This window comes from Clavelina lepadiformis, chromosome 4 (genome assembly GCF_947623445.1).
Source record: "Clavelina lepadiformis chromosome 4, kaClaLepa1.1, whole genome shotgun sequence".
Classification (NCBI taxonomy): Eukaryota; Metazoa; Chordata; class Ascidiacea; order Aplousobranchia; family Clavelinidae; genus Clavelina; species Clavelina lepadiformis.
In genome coordinates, this window is record NC_135243.1 from 17,710,796 (window position 1) to 17,735,912 (window position 25,117).

A 25,117-nucleotide genomic window follows, 5' to 3' on the forward strand; every position below is an offset into this window, starting at 1 on the left:
CACTTTTGTTTTGGAATAGGAATTCAACAAAATTAAGCCACATTAGACCGCCCCACCATTAATTCCGAATGAGTGAACACCTGGCAGATGGTAAATTGTTTTACCGGTGTCAGGTCATAAGCTCCCTTGCGTATTTTGTTTACCTGCCATGTTGAACTTGTCAGTAGTTCAATTTCGCCTATTGTTTTTTTTTTTTATATCATTCCATCAAGTAGTTTAAGAATTAAAAATGTTCACTTCTAGTAAAAATAAAAAGTGCTGCAATGACCCACATGATTTCTGCCCAAACATTTGCCAAGTCAGAAATGCAACATTGAACATATCTTGGTTTTTTCAAAATAATCTTTTTTAGGAAGGTAAAGGGGTTGGTACTGAATGAAAAATACGCAGCTACGATCCGGAATGCCTGTGAATGTAAGTGATAAAAATGTTGGGTAGTACCCCATAGCAATTAGACTCTGGAGATTATCAGTGACTTCGACATTGACCTACATATTGCACTAACAAGAACACTCACTCGTGATTACTCTGCCAGCAGTATTTCCGCCCTATGAAAATCGTCAGGTGAACCAATCGGCAAGTTGACGTCCTCTACCAAAAAGTTGATGGTATCTGCAGTTCAACAAGTCGATGATAAAGAGACTGAAGCATTAGGGTGTTTTTTTACCTGACCCTAGATTCTCTCCAGTAAAAGAATAGTACATTGTCCATTACTGTTGAAATATTTGCATTACATTACCAACAGCTTGTGGCACATGATAAATAAATAGTTTCATGTTCAAGCAATTTTTTCAATAAAAATAATTACAAATATTGTGCCGCGTCTCAAAAGTTCTATATTGCTTGAGAGAGAAGCCTCACTGTCTCAGCCTTGGCCTAAAATAAAAGACAAAAAATGGAGAACAAATGTATTAGGCAAATAAAAGATCAACAGCCGCCTCAAAATTGAACTTTTTGAGCTTTCGCCGAAGCAAAATCAGCGATAATATCTTCAAAATCAAGTTTCGGAACGAGGTCTCTTTCTATAGAAAGAATCGATAGAGCTGATAGCCGATCATCATTCATGGTAGAAGGTAAATAGGACTTTATCATTTTGAGCTGTGAAAAACTCCTCTCAGAGCTCGCAATTGAAACATTGAAACACCAATGTTAAGATTAAAATTTCAGACACAAGCATAAATATGGTGTCGTATCAAGTACTGTAGTTGTGATTTAGCTAGCCACTGTAAAACATCAAACGCTGTAGCATTACCATCAAACGTGGTTTCACTGCTTCGCACCAGCCTCTTAAATCTGTCAATTTCCAAAGCTAACTCCAAAAAGTTCACCTCTTCGTCATAAGTGCTTTTAAAAGCGTTGGTGAATCCATTGTGACTTTCGCTTTGCAGCAGCGCATGAGGATTCAAAAATCCAAACATATCATTCAAGTGGTGTATGCCGGTAAGCCTAGTTTCAGCTTCAAGTTTAAATCTGTCCAATGCTTGAAGCATGCATCTTCTGCGTGTTCACCAGGCACTCTATTTTTTCTGCGAACTCTTCGATCTTCAACTGGAATCTCTAGCTCTGTGCATTTTTTGATCACTGCATCCACAGAATATTTAACAAGATTAGGCTATCTCGTTCTTCCTCTAAAATCTAGAGCATCCATAATCTCATCAAAACCTACGTGAAGGGCCTTTACAGCAGCGTGACGATCTCCATCGCTTATCAATCACTTGCTTCAGCGCGATTGGCGCATGCTTTAGTTCAGAACAGAGGTGACGAACCTGCGGGCCGCCAAACAATTTGAGGCGGGGAAGTGATCCATTTATGACTCGCAAGCCAGGCTTGAAATTCAGAAGCCTGGGTCGAGATTACAGAGGCCATGGTTCGTATAAATTGAAGCCTGGGTCGAGATTACAGAGGTCATGGGTTCTGTAGATTGAAGCCTGGGTCGAGATTATAGAGGCCATGGGTTCTGTAGATTGAAGCTTGGGTCGAGTTTGGAAGGGTCATGGCTCGTATAAATTGAAGCCTGGGTCGAGATTACAGAGGTCATGGGTTCTGTAGATTGAAGCCTGGGTCGAGATTATAGAGGTCATGGGTTCTGTAGATTGAAGCCTGAGTCGAGTTTGGAAGGGTCATGGCTCGTATAAATTGAAGCCTGGGTCGAGAATACAGAGGTCATGGGTTCTGTAGATTGAAGCCTGGGTCGAGATTGGAAAGGGTCATGGCTCGTATATAATGAGGCCTGGTTCGAGATTACAGAGGTCATGGCTCGTATAAATTGAAGCCTGGGTCGAGATTACAGAAGTCATGGGTTCTGTAGATTGAAGCCTGGGTCTAGATTGGAAGGGTCATGGCTCGTATGAATCGAAGCCTGGTTTGACATTGGAAGGGTCATGGCTCATATAAAATGAAGCCTGGGTCGACATTACAGAAGTCATGGGTTAGGCTATGTAGCCTACGACTGGAAAGGTCACAGGTTTTTTTACTAAAGGTTTGATCGACAATAAAGAGGTCATGCCTAAAAGGCTGGTTTGAAATGAAATAGATCATGTTTTTTAATTAAATCCTGTATCACTAAGTTTGCGTTGTGCAGTAAATTATCATACATTTCCATATATTACGGAAATTAAGCCCCACAAATTACACACGAAGTTAAATTGAGTGCCACAGGAATGTTGAGTTATGCAAAACCACAATACATTATGCAAGTACATGATAAAATTATTGTTGAACTACTTATTTGTGGTGTTTCTGATAAAATGCCTGCTACCAATTCCTTTTTTTCTCCTCACATGTTAATTACCCTACTGTCTTAGTTGTACTTTACAGGTATATAGTGATTTGCTTAGTAAGCTATTGAAGAACATAAAAATGGAGTGGTTTGACCATACATTATTACTGCATGTTAGGATTTTTGATGCAGACCATTTCACGTTGCTCCTAGGATTGTGAAATCATTCACGTGACCCACGTTCAATTGGGAAGTCTCCTGACTGCACGAGTTAAAGAAAACACATTTACAGATAAACGTCTTTGTAGTTAGGAAATTGTTTAAAAGTACTTTCTTCAACACCCTCCTTTCCGCTGATATGCTTCAATTCAATAAATCATTTACAGTGAACGCTTGCTTGACTTATATTTGTACCACAAACAGGTTAAGAACTGGAAAGAATTTTATTACAGTACATGAATTAAATTGTGCAATGTTTGCATAGGAACTGTTCGTTTTCTGCCGGTTCAGCGGAGCAGGATTCGTGGATCCAGCGGCAGCATTGATCACATGCATACTAAAAGATAAATAAGCAAAACAGTTTGATATTGCTGTAATAGAAGCAATTTCAAGTTTATAATATTTTGTCACAATGTACAAGATATGAGTTAGGGGGTTCATCTTGTATGATTGAACACTTACCATGATAGAGAGGGGCCCACAACTGTGGGTATCTTGTTTTATATTGTGGCTGTGTATTACCACTTTTGCATCTTCGTAAGATGCATTGAGTTTATGCAATTTCATGTTGTAAAACTTCTGGAAGGATCTATTTAGAATTGAAATATATCAGTACAGTATAAATACTTGTAAAGTACCGAACCCGAAATGTAAGCTCATGTGAGCCCGAGTGATAGGCGTGATAATATTACAAACATTGAAATTTATTTGTGAAAGCACAAATGTCCTTATTGACTCACTGTTGGCTACATTAAAAATCCTATATGTCCACGGTATACCACCTGCGTATTTCTTAATAGTAATAAAACTTCTTTGTCAATCACTGGCAAATTTCATGCACCGTTCCATGACAGATTACAAGCCAATGTTTTAATCACAGCTTCAGCTTACGTTAAATTAGTTGTAATGGTTGGAGCGATGGTATTTTCCCTCCCAAGTGGATCATATATGAAAACCTCAGCGTTAGCAACATCAATTGCCTGCAAATAATGTAATGGTAGCTGCATGGTGATAGTTGTCAGGCAGATAGCTAGTGTTACGAATAATCTTAATACATTGAATTTGAATCTCACCAAAAACACCCAGTGTGCTCCAGTATTTATAATAGTTATAACTGGTTTCATGAAACGTGCAGTACCTAAAAACAAACTTCATAAACAACATGTCAAAGTAAAAAGGAGCAAATTATGGCTTTAACATACCCAGTCACTATTTCTGCGGGTAAATCTTCTTTTGTGAAACCAAAAAGTACCATATTGGGATGAAACAGTATTCCAATCCTCATTCTTTGAAAGAAGTTTTTAAACCACATGTGAATTCAAACGTGAAATACACACAATTTCAAAGTAAACCAATAACAACTGTATGGCGGTAGAATACCTTATATATGTTTTACAGTACAGCACATTAACTACACTAATTCAAATACAACATGTCAGTTGTGCTGCTAAAATCAAGTTCAAAGTACAGTATATTGTTTTTGCTCAATTTTACTTTATTTGTAAGCTGTGAACAGGAATATTTCCTAATGTGAAGTAGAAACAGTTATATATATAAATGAAAATATCAAAGCATACCTCAATACATAGGGCTTCTAGTGCCGCATCAATGACCTAAAGATAAAGAGATATACCTACACTTAGCCTGTTTACATACAACCTATTCCATAAAGAAAAATTATTAGATCAGCAGAAAATTTCAGCTTGCACATGTCATGGGTAGGGTTGGGTTTCTCAAAAATGCCTAAGTACTGTTCAGGTTAACATTGTAGTATAGCCCTATGCGTATAATGACTATAAGAACAAGGGCTGCTCATGCTCACAACATCATCGAGCCAATTGCTTCCTTGAAGAAGACATATAACGTCTTTTCAATTGTGTAAGTTTTGTGCAGTGTTTGGTGAAATAAATTTTCTCTGTCTCTCTATAAACTTGTGTGAGAATTTAATTCATGTTATAACATACTGTATCTGAGGATGCTGATAATTTCAGTATGCATGCATTCTGCATAATTTACTGGCTTTGTAGTGCTTCACAACTAATGTTTTAACCAAAACTTAAAATGTTTTTATTTACTTTTTCGGCCTGACTTTGCAAAGCAGTCGCTAAATATTTATCAGATGACCTTAAGCAGAAAATAGCTGCCCACCCTTGACCCAGCTATTACTATAATCTATCTGTTCAGCAGTTACAAACTGAAAAGTTATGTTTATAATACAAGATATTTAGCCCAAAACATTTATATACCTGTTGATGTAGATGGCAGTTGTATTTCGCTGGACGATTTTATTGATCCACATTCCCCTGGCATAAAAATAGCTCTTACAGCATGACCACATAAAAACTATCAGTACTGACCAGGCAGCTGTATATACTGCACAAGGTATAAGTGCAGTAAAATAGAAAAATATCAGCATTGGTTATATTGACATATTAGAATCATTTCCAGAGTCCGAGTTACAGTACATCCATTAAAACTGAGCAGTATTTGTTAGCCCAGATAATGAAATTTGAAAATGACTAAATGCAAAAAGCTACCAGGTCATAATTAGTATTCATAAATCTTCATAAACAAAAATATGTTTATACATAGACTAGATACTAAGTAATTAACTTACCATTTTTTGTAACGAGGTGGTGTTTTAGAGGCCTACTCCGACCAAACACATGAAGACAAAAAGGGCAATGAAAATGACTTCGTCGAGCCTCAGTTTCACTTTTTCTGTTCAGGCATTCTTGCTTGCGGCAAGGAAGAGAAAAACCTTAACAAATACAAACATAACATTTTATAATCTAACAATGCCTAACTATACATTATCAAGATAATTAAGAAATACTTGCACACTTACCCTTTCTACCTTTTACTTCAAATTCCACGGCGTGGTTGAAATGCTTTTTTATAAAATGATCTGAAATATTCTAATTAGAAGAATTACAATTTTCAGATATTTCTGGATTGCATAAAATACAACTTTTTCCTGAAAAGCTTTCTATTTTTTCAAAAATTTCATCTTTTCGGCCCCAAAACACCGAAGAGAAATTCTCTTTTGACTCCATCTATTTAAAATCGGATTGTATAATAATTTTGTATTTTATTAAAAATATTTGTTTATATTAAAATTTTGATCAGTATATAAAAAGCATTCATCATTCGTACAAGAAAGGCTGATTCCGTAAATCAGTCATTTTTTCAGTATGGCCTATTACTACTAATAAAGTAGCTAACCTATCACCCAAATAATACCCGGCAACCAGGTTACGGTAGTCAATGAAAACATTATGTCAGTATGCAACTTTGGGACCACATACCAGTATGTACCGGTATCCTACTATAAGCTACAACCTATAATATTCGTTTCAGATTGCCTAAAAAAAATTTCGCCTCATACAGGCCTAGCCTAACTTTCAATGCAATCAAAACCCATGGCTTAAAATATTTCAATAGTGAAATTTCAATATTCAATGCCTACACACTGACACAGTAATTTCTTTAACAATAATAATCAGCGTCAGCAGTCTGCCAGTCCTAAAAAAACAGCAAAAGAGCTCGACTAACCCTCCTGCTTTCTGATTCAACATATTTAACTTCGACTCCAGGTCTCAATTCTATTCGAATTCACAATTTTCTTATATCGACCCAGGCTTCAATTTATACGAGCCATGACCCTTCCAAACTCGAACCAGGCTTCAATCTATAGAACTTATTACCTCTGTAATCTCGACCCAGGCTTCAATTTATACGAGCCATGACCCTTCCAATCTCGAACCAGGCTTCAATTTAAACGACCCATGCCCCTTCCAAACTCGAACCAGGCTTCAATTCAAACGAGCCATGACCCTTCCAAACTCGACCCATGCTTCAATCTACAAAACCCATGACCTCTATATTCTCGACCCAGGCTTCATTATTTTCGAGCCATGACCTTTCCAATCTCGACCCAGGCTTCAATCTACAGAACCCATGACCTCTGTAATCTCGACCAAGGCTTCAATTTACACGAGCCATGACCCTTCCAAACTAGAACCCAGGCTTCAATCTACAGAACCCATGACCTCTATAATCTCGACCCAGGCTTCATTATATATGATCCATGACCTTTCCAATCTCGACCCAGGCTTCAATTTATACGAGCCATGACCCTTCCAAACTCGACCCAGGCTTCAATCTACAGAACCCATGGCCTCTATAATCTCGGCCCAGGCTTCATTATATACGAGCCATGACCTTTCCAATCTCGACCCAGGCTTCATTTGTGAGGCCTGTCTTTTCATTGTGGGTTGCAATAGTGGCCTGTAGAAGATGTGACCTGTAAGTTGTGGGTTGGCTCCTATGGAACGTGACCTTAGAATAGTGGCGTCTTTTCAAATTTTCATGACCTGGGTTCGAAGTCATTAAATAATCACTTCCCCTATTGAACAATTTTGTGCGGCCCACCAAACGCCCATACATGCAAGGCATATATATCCGGATATAAATCTGCCGGTTAACCGGTTAAAAGAGTATCGTTGCTTATGCGTTTTACACTTTTTAATAAGTTTGAACATTCTTTGTTACGTAGAGTCTGACTCCCGCTGAGCGCAATTAAACCTTTTTTCACACTTCTATTGTCTTATAGTTATACTTTCAACTACGGTACTCGTGAAATGCACGAGTGAAATTTACTATCACGTCACAAAGAAAGCATAATGAATGATTCTTTTAATAGAAAACTGCATTCTCATGGCAAGGGTAAAGTCTGTGAAGTGTCAGTTGAAAAGCTTTGACTACAAGTCTACAACCTAGTTTGAAGTTTGTTGATTGAATTGAGTTGTTGATTAATTAATTGAGTTAGGCTAATTGAAGTTAAGTACGTTAGGCTTAGCCTATTTCTGTTTCTGTATTAAGTTGTCAGGTCGGCGTGGTGAAAATTTGCATTTACTAATTTATTTTTTTTTAAACATTTTAAAGCCAATTTTTTACTAATTTACAGATTAAACATAATATTCATTATTCTGCAAAATTTTAACCTAATTTAACAATTTAATACAAATTTCAATGTCTTCAGCAAAGACAAGAAAGATTGCAGATGAGAAAAGGGTATTTCAGGAGGAATGGACTGATATGTTTTTCTTTATCAAGAAAAAAGAAAAACCATTTTGTTTGAAGTGCAAAAGGGAATTAGCAGTCATGAAGAAAGAAAATTTAAAACGTCACTACGAGACCAACCACTCTGAGTTAAAAAAACTTGGATGGGGAACTCAGAAAAATGAAGATAAAAGAACTCAAGAAAGATTTGCATGCTCAGCAAAGTGTCATGACTTCCTTTTGCAGCACAAATGATGCTGTGCTCACTGTAAGTAATGAAGTATCGGAAATGATCGCTAACAAGTTCAAGCCGTATGACGATGGGACAAGGGCCAAGGAAATACTTGTAAAAGCAGCTGAAAAGTTGGCTCCTAAGTCGGTTCATTTGTTCCAGAAGTTGAGTTTATCCCGGCGCACTGTTTGTGAACGCATACAAGAAATGGGACAAGATATTGAAGATAATCTCAAAAAAAGAGCTGGGAAATTCGTTAACTTCTCCTTGTGTCTCGACGAAACAACAGACATCAAGAACATTGCGCAGCTGGCAATCTTTTTTCGAGGGATAACATCAGATTTCCATATTGAAGAGAACTTATTATCTCTCGAGTCGATACACGGAACTACTCGTGGAGAGGATCTGCTGCAGAAGCTTCTCCAAGCTTTAGGCAAGTTCAACCTGCCATTAGATAAGCTGTGTGGTGTTGCTACTGATGGCGCACCAGCAATGGTTGGGAAACAAAGGGTTGGTATCATTGTTGAAGAAGGAAATGGGTGCAAAAGGAATTAGACATGATGGATTGGTATTTTGCCATTGCATTATTCACCAGCAAATCCTTTGTGCAAAATCGGTGAAGTTTGATCATGTGATATCGGTAGTTACGGACTGTATTAACTTCATTAAAAAAGGGATCTAAACAACCGCATATTCAAGCAAGTTCTCAAAGATTTTGATGCTGACTATGATGATCTACTTTATTACTGTACTGTTCGTTGGACAAGTTGTGGTAATATGCTCAGACGCTTTTATTCTCTTCTACCAGAAATTATTGAATTTAGAAATTTGAAGAAGTGTCCTCTCACTGAGATAGAAGATGAAAACTGGTTGTGCGATTTAGGATTTATGGTAGATTTCACGAAATATTTAAACGAATTAAATGTACAACTCCAAGGGCCAAATCAACTGTTGCACACGATGTTTTCCAAGATCAAATCTTTCATGTCAATGCTGAGCCTTTGGGAAAATCAGTTGAAAGATAACAACTGCACACATTTTCCCACATTAAAACAACACAATCCAACTTCATGTACTCAGTATGCTTTGGAATGTTCAAGTCTTTTGGAGAGCTTTAAAGCTAGATTTCAGGATATCAAAAGCAAACAACTGGAGCTTGATATCTTCTCTATCCCCTTTAATGTTACACCTGCTTCTGCACCCTCTGAGCTCCAACTTGAACTGATAAAACTACAGAGTGATGACGCGCTAAAAGCGATGTACCTGAACAAGCCGCTGCTTGAATTTTATCGAGTATATTTTACAAAGGAAGAGTTTCCAAACTTGAGAGCTTTCGCTCTCAAATGGTTATCTGTTTTCGGCAGCACGTACCTATGCGAACAGTTCTTTTCTAAACTGAACATTACAAATAGTCGTTACAGGTCGAGGTTAACAGACGAAAATCTTAGTATGCAGTTGAGAGTTGCTACATCGTCGGTTCGACCTAATATTGAACGCTTAGTCAAGAGAAAAAATTTCCAAAAATCTCACTAAGCAAGAAACTTTATTAAATCTTTCTTTTTATTTTTTGTTATTTTATGTTTCAATACTACATAAAATAGCTTCAACTGTATGATTCGCATGGGATTTTTATTACTTTTGTTTGTTGTTCCTAATTGTTGATAAACTATTTCTAATCGTTTATAAAAAAACTACATAGTCATATGACTTAAAAGTTGTGCGGCCCGCTTACTCAGCTGTAACTAATGAAGTGGCCCGCGACAGCGAACGGGTTCGTCACCACTGGTTTAGAAGGACATCCCATCTATGCGTAGAGCAGGGCCGGATTAAGGCGGGGGCTGATGGGGCTGCAGCCCCAGGTCCACACCCAAATGTAGGCCCACCACTGCACTAAGTCAATGAAACAACTAAGGTAGCCTAGGCTAATGCAAATCTCCCAGCTATTATTGAAAACACAGTCCATGCACTGTAAAACCCAACCTGGTCACTATGACGCAACAATCGCTTTTTCTCGGCTGTTAGGCAGGATTGTTAGTAGCCAAGTCAAGTCAAGTTTATTTCGCAATAACGCACATAACAATATTGCGCATGCAGGCAGTAGCGAAAGACCACTATAGGGTCATCTAAATCTAGCTCGCCTAGAGACTCTAGGCGTAGCTAGAGTAGCTGTTGCTATAGTGTAGGCTAGAGTATAGCAACATGTTGTTTTTAGTTGTTTTGTTTTTAGCTTGGCTAAATTAATTTAAAAATAAAAATGAAGAAGTATAAAAGCGGTTGGGAAAAGGAGAAATCTAGAAGAGAAGCAGAAGCTAAATTGAAAAAAGTTGTAGCAGGTTCAAAAAAAGTGACTGATTTTTTTGATGTTGTAAGCGAACCGAAAAGCAACATTGCAGAAACGACGCCCTGTAGGCCTAATGCAACTGCTTTGCGACCATCTACTTCGAGTGACTGTATTGCAGAGCCACATATAAATATTGTTTCATCGGAACCAAATTTAAAAACCAAGTCATCTAATGTTGCTGAGGATGAAACACATGGGGTAAAAGAAACTATTCAACACGACATGGATGTTGGATGCTGGGGAGGAATTTCTGACCAGCTGAGAGATTACTGCTGCCAAATAGGAAGTTTAGAATTTCAACATCTTGATGCAGATTTTTCAACTTCAGAGACACGTATTACTGGCGATAAATTTAAACGGCGTTGTTCTAAATCGCTATTTTGGCGAGAACAATTGAACGGCGAAATAGTGAAACGCGAATGGTTGTGCTATTCGCCTTCAACCAAGAAACTTTACTGCTTTTTTTGCAAACTTTTTGCGTCTGATTCTGAGAAAATCATGCTGCAGCTGGCATCAGTTGGTTATGGCGACTGGAAACATGCACCACGCGACCTGGCCAGGCACGAATCTTCTAACAAACACTTAAGTTATCTTTCAACATATTTCTTTCGAAGAGCAAAAAAGGAAGCATTTGCAAAGATTTGGAAGAGCAAAAAGAATCTGACAGAAAATATTGGTGCAAAGTATTAGCTCGAGTTTTAAGCGTGATAAAATTCCTATCATCCAGAGGGCTGGCCTTCCGCGGAAGTAGTGAGAGGGTTGGTTCTCCACAAAACGGTAACTTCCTTGGAATTTTGGAGTTGTTGGCAGAATACGATACTTTCCTTGCTGAGCATATTCAAAAGAGAGTGAACAAAGGCAAGGGACACGTTTCGTATTTCTCATCGACTGTATGTGAGGAATTCATTGACGCAATTGCAACAAAAGTATTACATATTATTATTTCCGAAACAAAACAAGTAAAGTATTATTCAGTGTCCGTGGACTCAACACCTGACATTGCAAATGTTAACCAGTTAACAATAATTTTTCGGGATGTTTCACCTGATGGTCCCGTGGAACGATTTGTCAAATTTATGCCCACCCGTGGACACACTGGTCGCCAATTGGCTGATATACTTTTGGAGTTTATAGAATACAATGGGATCAGTTTGAAAGATCTCCGAGGACAATCTTATGACAACGCTGCTAACATGAGCGGAAAATATAAAGGTATGCAAGCTATAATAAAAGAACGCAACCACCAAGCAGAATATATTCCTTGCGTAGCACATTCCTTGAATCTTGTGGGAAAATGTGCTGCTGAGTGTTGCCAATCCGCGGTTCGTTTTTTCATGTTTGTTCAAGGACTCTATGTATTCTTTTCAGCTTCAACACACAGGTGGAATCTTCTTGTTGATGCACTGAAACCACTTAAATGTCCAACAATTAAGCCTTTGTCTGATACACGTTGGGAGGCGCGATATGATGCGCTACATGCACTAAGAAAAGGTTACCAAGCGGTTCTTCAAGTCTTGACGGCAATATCTGATGACAATGATGAAACATATCAAACTAAAGAAACAGCCAGGGGTTTTGTTTCATCGATGAAAAAGCTTGAAACTGGTATTTTAGTCGAGGTATGGTCGTGCATAATGGAACGGTTCCATAAGACGAGTCAGGCTCTGCAGGACAGCAACATGACTTTGAATAAGGCAACAAATTTGCTTCAGGGTCTACAGAACTTTATTCAACTTCTCAGACCCCAATTTCAAACATTTGAAGGAAGAGGTCAAGCATTAAGTGGCTGTCATCATTACACTGAAGAAATTTCAAGAAAGAAAAGATGAAAAGTAGGGTTGGATAGCGAAGGTGAATCTGAAGACACATCACTTGATCCATCGAGCAGATTCAAAGTAGACTCATATCTGCCGATCATTGACCAAATTCTTTCGTCTGTGAAAACCCGACTAGAAGCTTACGACGGTCTCCAAAGAAAGTTTTCGTTTCTGATAGAATTGAAGCAAGTGCGAAATCGTTACTTCAATATTATCCAGATGATCTGGAGGAGTCATTGCCTGAGGAGATGATTCATTTTTCTACACTGATAAAACAACACCATTTCAACAGTGAATGCAAAGAAATTCAGATGTTTAAATTCATAAATGAAAATGAATTCGCGCATGCATTTCCTAATGTATCGGTTGTTTTCAAGCTTTATCTTTGTCTGATGATTTCTAATTGCTCTGGCGAGCGCTCATTTTCAGCACTAAAAAGAGTAAAAAATCATTTGCGTTCGTCTATGAGGCAGAAAAGGTTGAATTCCTTAGCTATACTCTGCATCGAAAACGACATTTTGCAAAAAATAGACACCGATGACATAATTAAGAGCTTTGCATTGTCTAAATCCAGAAAATGCGTCATTTGAATGTGTGCATACAAAGTAAATATATACTTTGTTTATATATTAATATTTGTTTTTCGTTTCAATTGTGGTTAGTTTTTAGTACAACGAATAGAATAAAAAATAGGCCTCTGACTATCATAGAGCCCCAGGCCCATAAAAAGCTTAATCCGGTCCTGGCGTAGAGGCAGCAAAAAAAACATACAATCTTTCTAAAACGGCGAAAAATTTGTCGCTTAATTGCGACGATCCGACGGCATGAGCACCTGCAAGATTCAGTGTGTGATTTCCACAGGGTGCGAATATTGCTTTTGGATTTATGTTTTTGATTTTTTGCTGAACTCCAGTATGAATTCCCGATATAGTAAATGCGTTATCGTAGTCTTGTCCCCTACACATCATCGCATCTGAGTTGTTTAGTTCAAGTTCATCTAGAATAGATTAAGAAATTTCAGCTGCCGTTTTTCCGCTCAACGGAAAGAAATTCAAAAACGATTGCTTCAATTAGGCAATACTTTTTTTGATTGTTACATATCTGACTATAAGAGTCATTTGATCAGTATGTGATATGTCCGCAGTACTGTCGCAAATAATCGCAAAATATTTAGCTTCGCGCACCTCTTTAAGAACGATATTTTGGACTTTTTTACTGAGAAGCAAAATAAGCTCATTTTGAATAGTGGGAGAAAGATAAGTAGTTGTCATCTTCTTAGAAATACGAATATCAGAAAGGTGTTTGCTGAGTACGGGACTATATTTTGCCAGAAGCTTCACGGTCTCAAAAAATTCCCTTGGTTGTTGGATTCAAAAACTTCACGATGTCCTCGAAAAGAGAGGTTTTGCTTACTTAGAAATAATATCACATCAACATCGCTTTCTAAAATTACTTTTCACTTTTTTCGCTCTTCATCCATATGTTTCTGCATGTTCTTGTCAATTGTTTGTTGCAATTGTAGTCTCATTGCAAGTTCTTTCAATTTTCCATGCATTCTTGTGGATTTTGGAATTCTCATGCTCAAATATGCGTGGATTTAAATGCCAAAAATTATTGAAATATTTTGTGATAAATAAAGCATAGCCAGTAAAGTGGAACAATAACAATACAATCCCGATTCCTTTTTCGAAAATAATAACCAACTTCTCAAAATTCTGTCACCGTTTTCGAGTATTAAAAAGAACCATTCTTCGTTCAAGCTTAGTGCAATCTCCAACTTTAATTATTCTGCTGCTGGAAGCTAATGGGCCGACCTTGTTTTGATACTTTTCTGGTCCTGCTTTGACTAGCTCAACTCTCAAATGGTGATCTATAACTTTAGGCCAAGAGGCCACATCATTGGGCAAATTGTTGACTACTGCAACTGCTTCGTCGTTATTTGCACCTTCGTCTCCATCTATAACGGACAATGCATAATTGATTTCATTGGTATTACTTTTGATAGACCCTGTTTCTTGCGTTTCTGCTGATAAGCTGATCTTTTCAGTATCCCTCTGGAGCTCAGCGTTATTGTCAGGGTTTTCATTTGAATCGTTCTCTGGTAATGTTGAAGAAAGAGTTGAACCAGAAGAGGTCACAAATTTTAGCATAGCTCCCTTGTGCTTTTTTAATTCTGCTTCTCTTGCTTTCTTTTTCTTTTTAAAAAAAGCTCAACTCTCTTTGACACGTTTCATTTTCGAGTCTTAATTAACACTTGAATAAATTTAACCACAACCTGTCATTTAAACGTTTACAATTAAACGTCATTTCTAAATGCCCAGCACTGGTTCACCTTCCACAGTTTCCTTGATCTGCGGGACCAAATCGTAACAAATTAGCTTGTTTATCGCTCCATTTTTTTTAAAATTCTCTGTGCAGCCTCATTTTCCGCCCCCTTGCATCCTGGCGCAGAGCCAGAACCGCCAGCTGGCTGCTACGCCACTTGTAATATCTCGTATAAACTTTGCTGGTCAACAAAATGGCCGCATATTGCAGCCTAAGGCTAAGATTGTGACGATTACGTCACGATTCACGAGTTGTTTTGAGCTATTTGGAATTTAATTTAGAATCCTATAATTCAGTTGTTTATCAGACTTGCGTTCTCCTTAATGACGTCAGATAATATCCTCGCTTGAACTAGTTTGCCACATATATATACTGTTGTAATGTTTACGGTCTTCCCTTTTACCGTCTCACGTGTTACTGAGCGCGATGTAACATTCAGCAAGATTTGCCCAAAGGCGAAAGCCTTTGTGTTATAATAAATGAAATGGGAACTTTTTAATAATTTGTATAAGTTAGACAGAATCAAGCAACTAACAGCATAGTCACGCAAATTTGAGAAATGAGAACTCATCCATCGAAGCAGAAGCAAAACAAATCACCAACCATCAATCGTCCTTGCTCATATTCAAACAATTACCGCCAGTATATGCGGTCTTTATGACAGATATGTTCATTGTGTAATACCTCACACGAGTAGTGCACAAGCGAATTATTAAATGTCATAAGATCAACTGAAGAATCTGTCGTTTTCGGACGTATTTTTTCGAGCTCCTCAGGTCTCGATCTATATCTTAGCTAAACTCAACGATCAGACAGCTTTAGACAGCCAATTATAGTTTAAAATCTTTATGAACAGAATATCTACAACTTTCTCACTGAAAGTTTACGCAGGTTTTAGCAAAAAGCTCTTATAATAGCTATACCCAAAAGACCGGCAAAATTTGCCGGCTTTTCCTTTTTTCTTCGAAACTCAGGTTCTGCCCTGTCCCAAATTCTGAAATTTGGTGGAAACGCTGATTTAACATTGTAATATTTAGAAAACCTGAGTTTTCTACGTTTAAGTACCTTTTCAAGGCTTCTTAGACCCCACAGCTCTAAGCCTAAATTGCTACCATTTTCCCGCCATTTTGTGGGGAATCCCCAATTACACAACAATCCTAATCAGAAATGTTCTTTTTTAAACAAACCCGTACTCTGTTATGCCACAATAAGTTTGGCTCCCACAAAGCTTTCCCACATTTCCACAACGAATATCTCCATCTTCAAATTGATAAACCAGTTAGTACAGGAAAGAGGTTGATTTCAAATTATGAAAGGTTTTGTGGAAAACACATAGAGTTATTTTACAAAGTCTTGTAGGTTAGCTAGAATCTAAAAAAAAAACTAGAGCACCTGGCAGCCTTACTCAAGTATATGCTAGACAACTGAGTTTTAGTTGGCATAAAGCCGCTCTCTCAGGCAGAAAACGCAGCAGAGCACACAGGCAATTCGCCTTTATCCTAAGTTAGTCGATCATTACTTTTTTTTATAAAAGAGTTGTGGACATGTCCAGTTAGTACTGACCCATTTTGGTTCCACAGTTGAAATAAGTTTCTTGAGAAAAAAAAAACTTAGTCAAATTTATTGCATCATGTCTGATAGACGAAAGCGCTTCACTGCCCAACAAGCTTCTGCTATGTTCAGATCAATAGCCGAGCATGATTCTGGAGAGGAAAGTGAATTTGATGAAAGCGACGTGTTAATATTGGGAACTCTGCTCCTCAGATGAGATGAAAGACGATGCAGAAACTGAGCAACTTAGTGATACACAACAACCCATTGTTCATGTAGGTCATAGGTGTCAAACTCCCGGCCCGCGGGCCACATCCGGCCCGCTTCACAATAAAACTTGGCCCGCAATGCTATTTTATACATTGAACTATTTCCGGCCCGCGAGATCATTGTGCAGTATAACTTACTTTTTTCAAGCAAGAAACAAGATTATAACAAATCGCACAATTCAGCAGCACAACAGTTGCCTCATCATACGATAGAATAAATCGATTTATTCCCAGCCAAAACCGTCAAAAAAAACAAAAATTTGGTGCTGTTTCGCTGACTGTTCCAATTCATGTACTCGTGTCACGAAACGTTCAATCAACTTTTATCCTTACGGCCCGCGACGTTAAATAAGTTTTGAGTTTTGGCCCCTGGTGCGATTGAGTTTGACACCCCTGAGTAGGTGATTCACAATCTGCTGATACTAACGTAGAATCCCATTCGACTACATTCTGTAACGGTGATTCTTGTTTGGGTGCTGCTGTAAGTCTAATCAAAAACGAGACAGCATAACATGGCACACAATGGGAATTTATGGAATTCGGTGTAGAAGCACGAGGAAAGCGTGCAGCTGAGGATGTTCTTACGGAGCAATCAGGTCTATCACGCTTTGCTGTTAGAATGGCAGACTTCCCCGTTGGTGCTTTTCAAGTTCTTTTTGATAACCATATGCTCTAACACAGTGCTTTTCAACCTGTGGGACGGTACGCACTTGTGCGGTTGAAAAAAATTGCAGTGCGGATGACAAACGCGGTGCGGATGAAAATTGTGCATATTTTTTACTTTTTCTGACTTGGAATTATTCAAACAAACTTATTTATTGTGATTTTTTTCTTGCAGAATCTATCTTGTTGTTCTAATGCACACACAAGCTATAGCAGGGGTGGCCAAACTGCGGCTCTTTGAGCCTTTAATTGCGGCTCTTTAATGAATTTGCATTGTTGAATTAGACATGCATTTTCCCGGTCTAGACGAGTTGTTTGATCAGATTATGAAACAATGCGTTCTATCACAGGTAGTAACAATGGACTCATCGTTAGTAATTATCAAATTACAATCCAAAAAGGACATTATTGTACAGAAGTGTTGCTAACTTGTACACTGTAGTTAAGTAAACTGTCAGTTTGAAGCTGTACCTCAGGGCTGACCTAGTTTTAAGTCTCGTTTACGGTTACACTAATAATTGCAAAAAGAGTTGGTGAAGCCCAGGTGGAGACTCATAGTATCACCACGCAGCACTAATGTTTATCAATAGCTACACTTCGTTGTGAGTGAATAAATTCGTATTTTTTGTTGTGTTTGTGTTGCGGCTCTTTTAAAGCTCGAATTGGTAATATGCGGCTCGAGCATGAAGCAGGTCTGGCCACCCCTGAGCTATAGTATTTATATCTATCTTAATGAAGTATTGTTCTGTGGGACTTGTGCTTTTGTCACAACCAAGCATTGTTAATTTGGTTCATTGTTCTGTCACAATAAAACAATTGGTAAAATTTGTTCTCGACTTTTCAATTACAGGATTGATGTTGATCTGCACTACGTAGAACAAGCTGCAGGCTAGGCTAGCAAGGTTGCAAATACTTACAGATTTGTATAGAACAGCTCTTTTAGCAATGTTTTTGTGCCTTTGTGAATGTCAAACCTTGACAAGTGATTTTTAAGTTACATGTGGTAGGTAGCAGTTTGCGTGTGAAGTGGACAAATTTACTCTGGCCTAGCCTTAGCCTAATTTTAATAACATGTGGTAGGTTCATTGATTTTTAATAGCTGCACGGCTTAATTTTTTCTTCTTAACTCAGAAATATGCGTGTGAAGTGAAGTGGACAAATTTACTCCAAGGTGAGGTAGGCCTAGCCTTAGCCTAATGCTGGCAATGGGTGGCAGCATAGGTTTGCAAGGCTGGTTAAGCAGATTGAGAAGAGGTTTTGAAAGTTGTTAAATTTTACGTGAAGACCTCGTTAGTTGTGAAAAAATATATATCTGGCCGAATTTATCTAGCCTACTTACTTTCTTACCTCTTGTCTGGGTTGTATTCCCAAAATAATAACGTACATTGAAGTATTAATTTAAATGCTAGGTTATACAGCAATTTAATCTACATACACTACCAGGCCTGGCGCACTGTAATTAGCACTGGATAATTCACTGAAGCTTTTTTGCAGACGGACTGTGGACTTGAGCTTAGCTTGTTTAGTCGGAGTCGGCAGTTTCGTGCCTGTAAATTTATATTGTTCATATTAGCAATAGGAGTGCTTACTGAGCACATGCTAAAATGTCTTTGTGACGTCACGAATGGCAGCCTGCTGGTTTTCATGAGCAACCTGCTATCCGTGACTCACGTGGTTGCCTATCGGTATACCACCCTGCTGTTCGTGACGTCGGCAGCCTTTATTTTTTTACTGTTGGTTTTTCGCCGTTGGCTGTTGGGAACTTGGGAGCGAAAAATGTATATAAGCTAGGCTAGGCCTAGGCAGAAATGAGGATGTTGTTAGAAGCTGCCTATACAGCTATGCTGTTGCTGAGGCTGCAAGATTCGGAAAATCCGGTATGTAGTGGAAAATCTGTGATGCAGAGACACATTTAGTTGTGATGTTGTACATTGACACCTCAAGTCAATTGAAGCAGTCGTGCAAAAAACCATAACTACTGGTATGTCTGTATGACTGTATGTGATATGTTTGTTTAGATCAAGGGTGTCAAATTGAAATGTAGGATCGCATTTCAAATTTCAGGTAAGATGTGGGCTGCACCAACATTTCAAAGACGAGCTTTGCCAAATTTTTGTAGGCCAATGCTATGATTGATCAGTCATTTATCACTGTGGTGAATGTCCATGAAAACCACTGGTTGTTGATGGTCAGTAAAATTTGATAAATATTGAAATGAGGAAACTTACTGGCTGACTGCTAACCAATTACAATTTTACTTTTCAGGTTAAAAGCAATGACACTAAAACTATTTACGTTTATGACTCGTTTGGAAAAGAACCAATGGAATATATTCCTCGAATAAAAAAACACTTTGGGTATCACTGTAGTTGTCATGTTAGCGCCTGTTTCATAAATATAAATTTATGCAAAAAGTAATTCTATTTGTAAAACAATAGATCATTTTTTCGACACTATTGAAAAACAACATCTGAGTGGAGATACTGCTGCAGAAAGCATAACGAACAAAAGGACTTTATGAATTGTGGCCCTCTTGCATTAATGGTAAAGTTTCAAAACACTGTTTTAGTTTTCTATAATCCACTTTGGATCCAGAATATTTTTAAACCATTAAATTGTTGTAGGAAGCAGAACGTTATTTGTGCCAAAATTTGTTTGAAGACGCAGATTTCAAAGCGGATTCAACATCGTGTACTTTGTACAGAGAGAATTTTGGCAACTTATTGCTCAACATGACAGGTAAGCATTATTTCAAGTTCAAACAGCTAGGGTTTAATGGTGCTATTGCAGTGCTTTTCTCCTATTTTACATAGAATTAGAAATCATTGTACATAGTGTCGACCATTTTGACAAAATGCTAACGCAATAATGGAACATTCTTGTAATGTAGATAATTAGATACACCTGTGCTGAATTACAACAATAATATGGAAAGCATGGTTGTTGCTTAATGTGACATGTTTCAATTACATTGTTAGATGAAAGTTGTTCGGAAAATTACTGTCTGATGTTGCAAAACCACCAAAATCATTTCATGGAGACACAATAAATTGGGTATGATTCCTATGAAGTATGACAGAAATGTGCCATTGGCGCATTTGTTTTTGAACAAGTTGTGTAATGTGATAGTGATAAGAATCCATTAAGCTAATGAAAGTGTGAAATTCAATTCATGTAAATTATAAGAGCGATCAATTTTGCTATGAACATTAATTAGTGCAAAGGTTACAGTGCTTGCATTTCCAGGTTTTTGAGGATAAATACATTGAGAGATGTGATGGCAAAAAAGTAATCCTATGTACTGTTTTCTAAGGTGTCCTATGAAGAATGTAGAAGGTGGTGCCATGAGATTTGTCTGAAAGGTTGCTGTTTAAAGAACACATTTACATGTCAGCATCACTAACAGAAAAGTTGATTCATATGCACATTTGTTGTATTATTGTATTATCACATTGATTGTATTCTTTTTCGAAATAACTTTTAATAAACATCATCCACAGAAACCTAAGATAAGCAGTTTATAAACGAGGCAAACAGGAAATAAAGTTGAAATATTTTACATGCATCAGAGAAAAAACTGCATAAATACCATTTGTGCTTGCAAAGTGCTCGTACTGAACAGAAAAATCCATTAAAATGAAATTGCATAGTTGACAAATAGTTGTTCCAATGGAAGACCGCAAACAAACTTGGTACATTTCAATACAACACAGTGCGACAAAAGGTTTTCGCATCAAAATTAAAATGTTCCTTAGTTGATGCTAAACCTTTAAGAACTTTATTCAAAATCATTCCAAGAAAAGATACGCACCCAAGAGGTTCATGAAAGGGAACTCCGATTTACAATAAATAAAGAAGAAAAGCTGGTGAAAGTTATAATAAATAAACAAAGAATTACGGCTTCAGTGAACGCACGATTTGTTGTCAACAACTGCCATAGCCTACTTTCAAGTTGGCCTACCGTCCGTACCTGCACATGTCCTACGGTCCAAGGGGCAAAAATAAACAATACTACAAAATAAAGATACTATCAGCAAATCAATATGTGCTACAATATCAGTAGGCTATACTTTGTTAATGTAAATTACACTTTGGGTACTTAAATGAATATAATAACTTCTTTTGTGCACTTTTTTTCTGTCTCTTCATTTTCTTTTGTGTAATAATTTTCGGTTGGTTTAAAGTGCGGATGAAATTTTTGCGAAAAAAAATGTGCGGATGGTTCTCAAAAAGGTTGAAAAGCACTGCGTCTAACACATTCAAAAGTGTACCAATGTGGAAGCTCAAAGGGTCCTAGGAAATGAAGACTGGGAGGTATCACTTTGTGAGCTGAATGCATTTATAGCATTGCTATATGTACGAGGAGCGTATGGTGGTAAAAACTTCCCCCTTCATAATTTTTGGAAAAAAGAATGGGGCGTATCCTTTTTTTAACAAACCATGTCGAGAAATCGTTGTCGTGAAATTATGCGTTTTCTACGCTTCGACTTGCGCAGCACAAGGTCAGCAAGTTTGCAAACTGACAAATTTGCTCTTATCTCGGATATTTGGAATAGATTTGTAAACAATAGTATCAGTTGTTACAAACCTGCGGAAAATATTATGATTGATGAACAGCTGTTTCCAACTAAAGCTCGTTGTAGATTCACCCAATATATGCCAAACAAAACAGACAGTGTGGCATAAAGTTCTGGCTGGCGGTCTAAGCCCAAGAAAAGCGTTTGCATTCTTAGTTCTCTGCACCATACTGTTGACTTTGGCACATCTGACAAAAAGAAACCGGAAACAGTTGAATTTTATAACAAGACCAAATGTGGTGATGACGTGGCTGATGAAATGGCCAGGCAGTATTCAGTCAAGGCAGGTACACGTCGGTGGATTTAGCAGGAATCAATGCTTATGTGCTGTACAAAAAACGAACAGTTGACAAGGTATCAAGACGAGAATTCATCTTTAAGCTTGCTACAGAACTACGTGAATACTACATCGATGAATGATCAAGCAGCAACGCTACGATTGCAAGACCTCACACACTGCCGAGTGCTCTTGAAAACCGAATTGCCAAGAAGCATAAACAGTGTGAAATAGCTGCAAACTGCACACAAAACAAAACCAAGAAGCGTTGTTTGGAATGTAGCAAATCCGTATGTGATAAGTGTACCGCAACGGAGCTTTTTGAGTGTATTAGATGTGCGACAACGCAAATGTGAAAAATCTTCCAATTTCTTGTCCAGATTTTTGCCGATTCCTTGAAATAAAAATACTTTTGGTGGATAAATTGATGGAGTTATGTCATACAACTATTAGTTCAATAATTAGGCTGCAAGCACGCAAGACAATTCCTATAAAAAACAAATTTTCGGATAAGCGGTCAAAATGACGGCTAGTAGCCGTTGAGGGCTAAACGCAACTCTGGCCGTTCATTTCGACGTACAATGCCCAATCGACTATCCTTTCAACATCACAGACTTCATGAACCTGTTCCGGGCAGAAGGACCATTCTTCTACGCCACAAAAAGAAATTTTCGGTATAACTCAGGTCAACCATATCAGAAGAATCTACTCCATCACCTTCAAGCCAGAACAAATGCACTTCTTCAAAAAAAGATATACAGGAAAACAACTCATCCATCTACATTCTACATGATGGAACTCAAATCGACATCACGGTGCAAGAGCCAAGGCTCCCAGCAACAACAATCACCCTCCACCCAATCCCATTTGAAACACCATTGGAAGAAATCACCAATATCGTCACACAAAAACAATGGGGCAAGCTTCTCCGTCAACAATTAGGTCACTATCGAGACTTCCCGGAGTTTCACAACTCATACCTGCACTTCCTTGTTGAGGACATCAAAGAAAATAATATTCCCGAAAAAATTACAACCAATGAAAAGCCAGTTGAAATAATTAGGGTATGCCAACAAGGAAACGAAACAAATGCAATTACTGCAAAGCAATAGGACAGAACATCCAAGAGTGTCCAAAAAACAACTCCACCAACACAATCCGAGCCGACGGGACAGGGAATCATCTCCTATAGAAATGCCGTTCTCAACACATCCTCCAAAACCATTATATACATACATTCCCGGCTCAATTTTTTATTTTTGCCAGCTTTGAGATATCATTGCAATATTCGCAAATTGATAAACGTAGACCACGCAGCAGCTAAGTAACCGCGTAGCGGACACTATTCAATTATTAATACCTAACTGTCTGCTTCACATATTACACCCAAGTGGTCTGAACATATTATATATATTTTTTATCTGAATCAACAATTAGGCCTAAATTTTCTCCAGAAAATTCAGACCTCCAGCAACAACCGTCACCCTCCACCCCATTCCATTTGAAACCCCGCTGGATGAAATTGCCAATATCGTTACAAAACAACAACGGGTCAAGCTCCTTCGTCAACGTTTTGGTCACTACAGAGATTTTCCGGAGTTTCACAACTCCTATCTCCATCTCCTCATTGAAGACATCAAGAAGGAAAACATTCCGGAAGAAATAACAATAAACGAAAAGCCAGTAGAAATCATAATACCAAGAAGAGAACGAAACAAATGCAATCACTGCAAGGCGATAGGACACACCATCCAACAATGTCCCAATCCCAAACGAAACGCCCAACCATCGCAATCTACACAGATTGGACCAGGGAATTCCCATTTCCTACAGAAATGCCCTCCTTGGCACATCCCTAAAAAAAATCGTACAATACAAATCAGCAACCAAATCAACAAACCCACAAGCACAAACCACCCACACTTTGTCTAAAATTTAACATAATTGTAGATATTTGTGTTTCTGTGAAACTTCCTGCTCAGTAGGCTAAGCCCGAGTGGCACACCTAACTACGCTTTTCAGCGCTACTTTTTATAGTTTTTAGGTCACGGAACTCAATATAGTGGTCAAACTTACTTCAAATTGTTGTTATAGTGTATTTTTTGCTGTTTTTCGCGCTTTTCTAGCCAAACACGCGGTTAACCCGAAATGGCAATTTCCCCAATTAATTCTTTGGTAACCGGCCACTGTTTTTTTTAAATTTTGTCGGGATCATCACAATTTCCCAAATAAATTGCTCTGCCAACTTCAGCGAATTACTGCTGCGTCATTTTAACTGCAATGGTATTTTTCAAGCAAACCCGCACCTTCCTGTGCCACTTCGACAGCAATGAGGTCACCGAAACCTTTGATATCACCTCCTTCATGGAGCTATTTATTGACGACAGTCCATTCTCATCGATTTCCGATAACATTTTCGGAATGGCACAGATAGACCACAAAGAGAAAATTTACTCAATAACGTTTAAAGCTGATGACGCCTCCAAAGGCGTCATTAAGAAAATGCTAACCAAATACTCTCAACGACAACTGATTGCACCAAAAAATGAGAAATGAAATGCAAAAAATTCTATTTGAATAAGGTTATAATAATGACTAGGAGGCAAAAAGCAGCTGGTGAAATGGAAAAGGTCATCAATGAAGCCAAGGATGGGACAAAAGCACTCGGAGACCTTGGAAGACGAATAGACCAGATTGCTAATGGGCTCGGTGGAATAAAAGAAGAGATAGAAAGTTTGAAGTCAGCAGCATTCGCCAATGCAGAAAGAGCCGGCGAGTTAGCTGTAAAAAATATCCAATCACATAACCAGACGTCTGAGAATCTCAAAATTGTTGGAGAAGAAATCTTAACAAGAAGTGAAAAACTCTTCAAGGACGTCAGCGAAGCTATAGAGTCACTACATCAAAGGCTTTCAGGCCATGAGGCTATGCTACGTGCCATCGACGCGAGTGTGAATGCATTGAAAATACTTTTAATCATGTGTTAGAATTGCACAATTCTTGATGTCTGTGTGTGAATTATGTGTATATCCATGAAATAATTTGTAATATATTAATGTATGT

At 38.0% G+C, this 25,117-nt stretch overlaps 3 protein-coding genes and 1 long non-coding RNA gene across 8 annotated transcripts; 3 read left to right on the top strand and 1 right to left on the bottom strand.

The window, feature by feature from the left end:
• Positions 1-3,143: 3,143 nt before the first annotated feature.
• On the bottom strand, positions 3,144-6,864 carry LOC143452932 (uncharacterized). Its single transcript, XM_076954091.1, has 9 exons — positions 5,787-6,864; positions 5,556-5,699; positions 5,185-5,241; positions 4,516-4,551; positions 4,138-4,224; positions 4,012-4,074; positions 3,830-3,918; positions 3,401-3,527; positions 3,144-3,275 (listed from the first exon to the last, which is right to left on the bottom strand). The coding sequence occupies exons 6-9, from the start codon at positions 4,060-4,062 to the stop codon at positions 3,180-3,182; spliced, it is 363 nt and encodes a 120-aa protein (XP_076810206.1). The 5' UTR covers positions 4,063-4,074; positions 4,138-4,224; positions 4,516-4,551; positions 5,185-5,241; positions 5,556-5,699; positions 5,787-6,864; the 3' UTR covers positions 3,144-3,179.
• A 1,319-nt stretch (positions 6,865-8,183) lies between these two features.
• Positions 8,184-8,789, top strand: LOC143453011 (general transcription factor II-I repeat domain-containing protein 2-like). The gene has a single exon (XM_076954161.1). The coding sequence runs from the start codon at positions 8,184-8,186 to the stop codon at positions 8,787-8,789; it is 606 nt and encodes a 201-aa protein (XP_076810276.1).
• Positions 8,790-10,488: 1,699 nt separating this feature from the next.
• Positions 10,489-12,404, top strand: LOC143453012 (uncharacterized). The gene is made up of 4 exons (XM_076954162.1): positions 10,489-11,258; positions 11,303-11,501; positions 11,592-11,787; positions 11,944-12,404. Exons 1-4 carry the CDS (start codon positions 10,489-10,491, stop codon positions 12,402-12,404), a joined length of 1,626 nt encoding a protein of 541 aa, XP_076810277.1.
• Positions 12,405-18,709: 6,305 nt separating this feature from the next.
• Positions 18,710-20,651, top strand: LOC143452253 (uncharacterized). Of its 5 annotated transcripts, none has more exons than XR_013114974.1 (7): positions 18,710-19,181; positions 19,265-19,388; positions 19,466-19,557; positions 19,639-19,744; positions 19,862-19,939; positions 20,179-20,254; positions 20,514-20,651. It is a non-coding gene; the product is annotated as an uncharacterized LOC143452253 (long non-coding RNA). The 5 variants fall into 5 exon arrangements; XR_013114972.1 differs by having other exon boundaries at positions 18,753-19,181; positions 19,825-19,939; XR_013114973.1 differs by lacking the exons at positions 19,265-19,388; positions 19,466-19,557 and adding an exon at positions 19,219-19,264 and having other exon boundaries at positions 18,727-19,077; positions 19,825-19,939.
• The last annotated feature ends 4,466 nt before the right edge of the window (positions 20,652-25,117 follow it).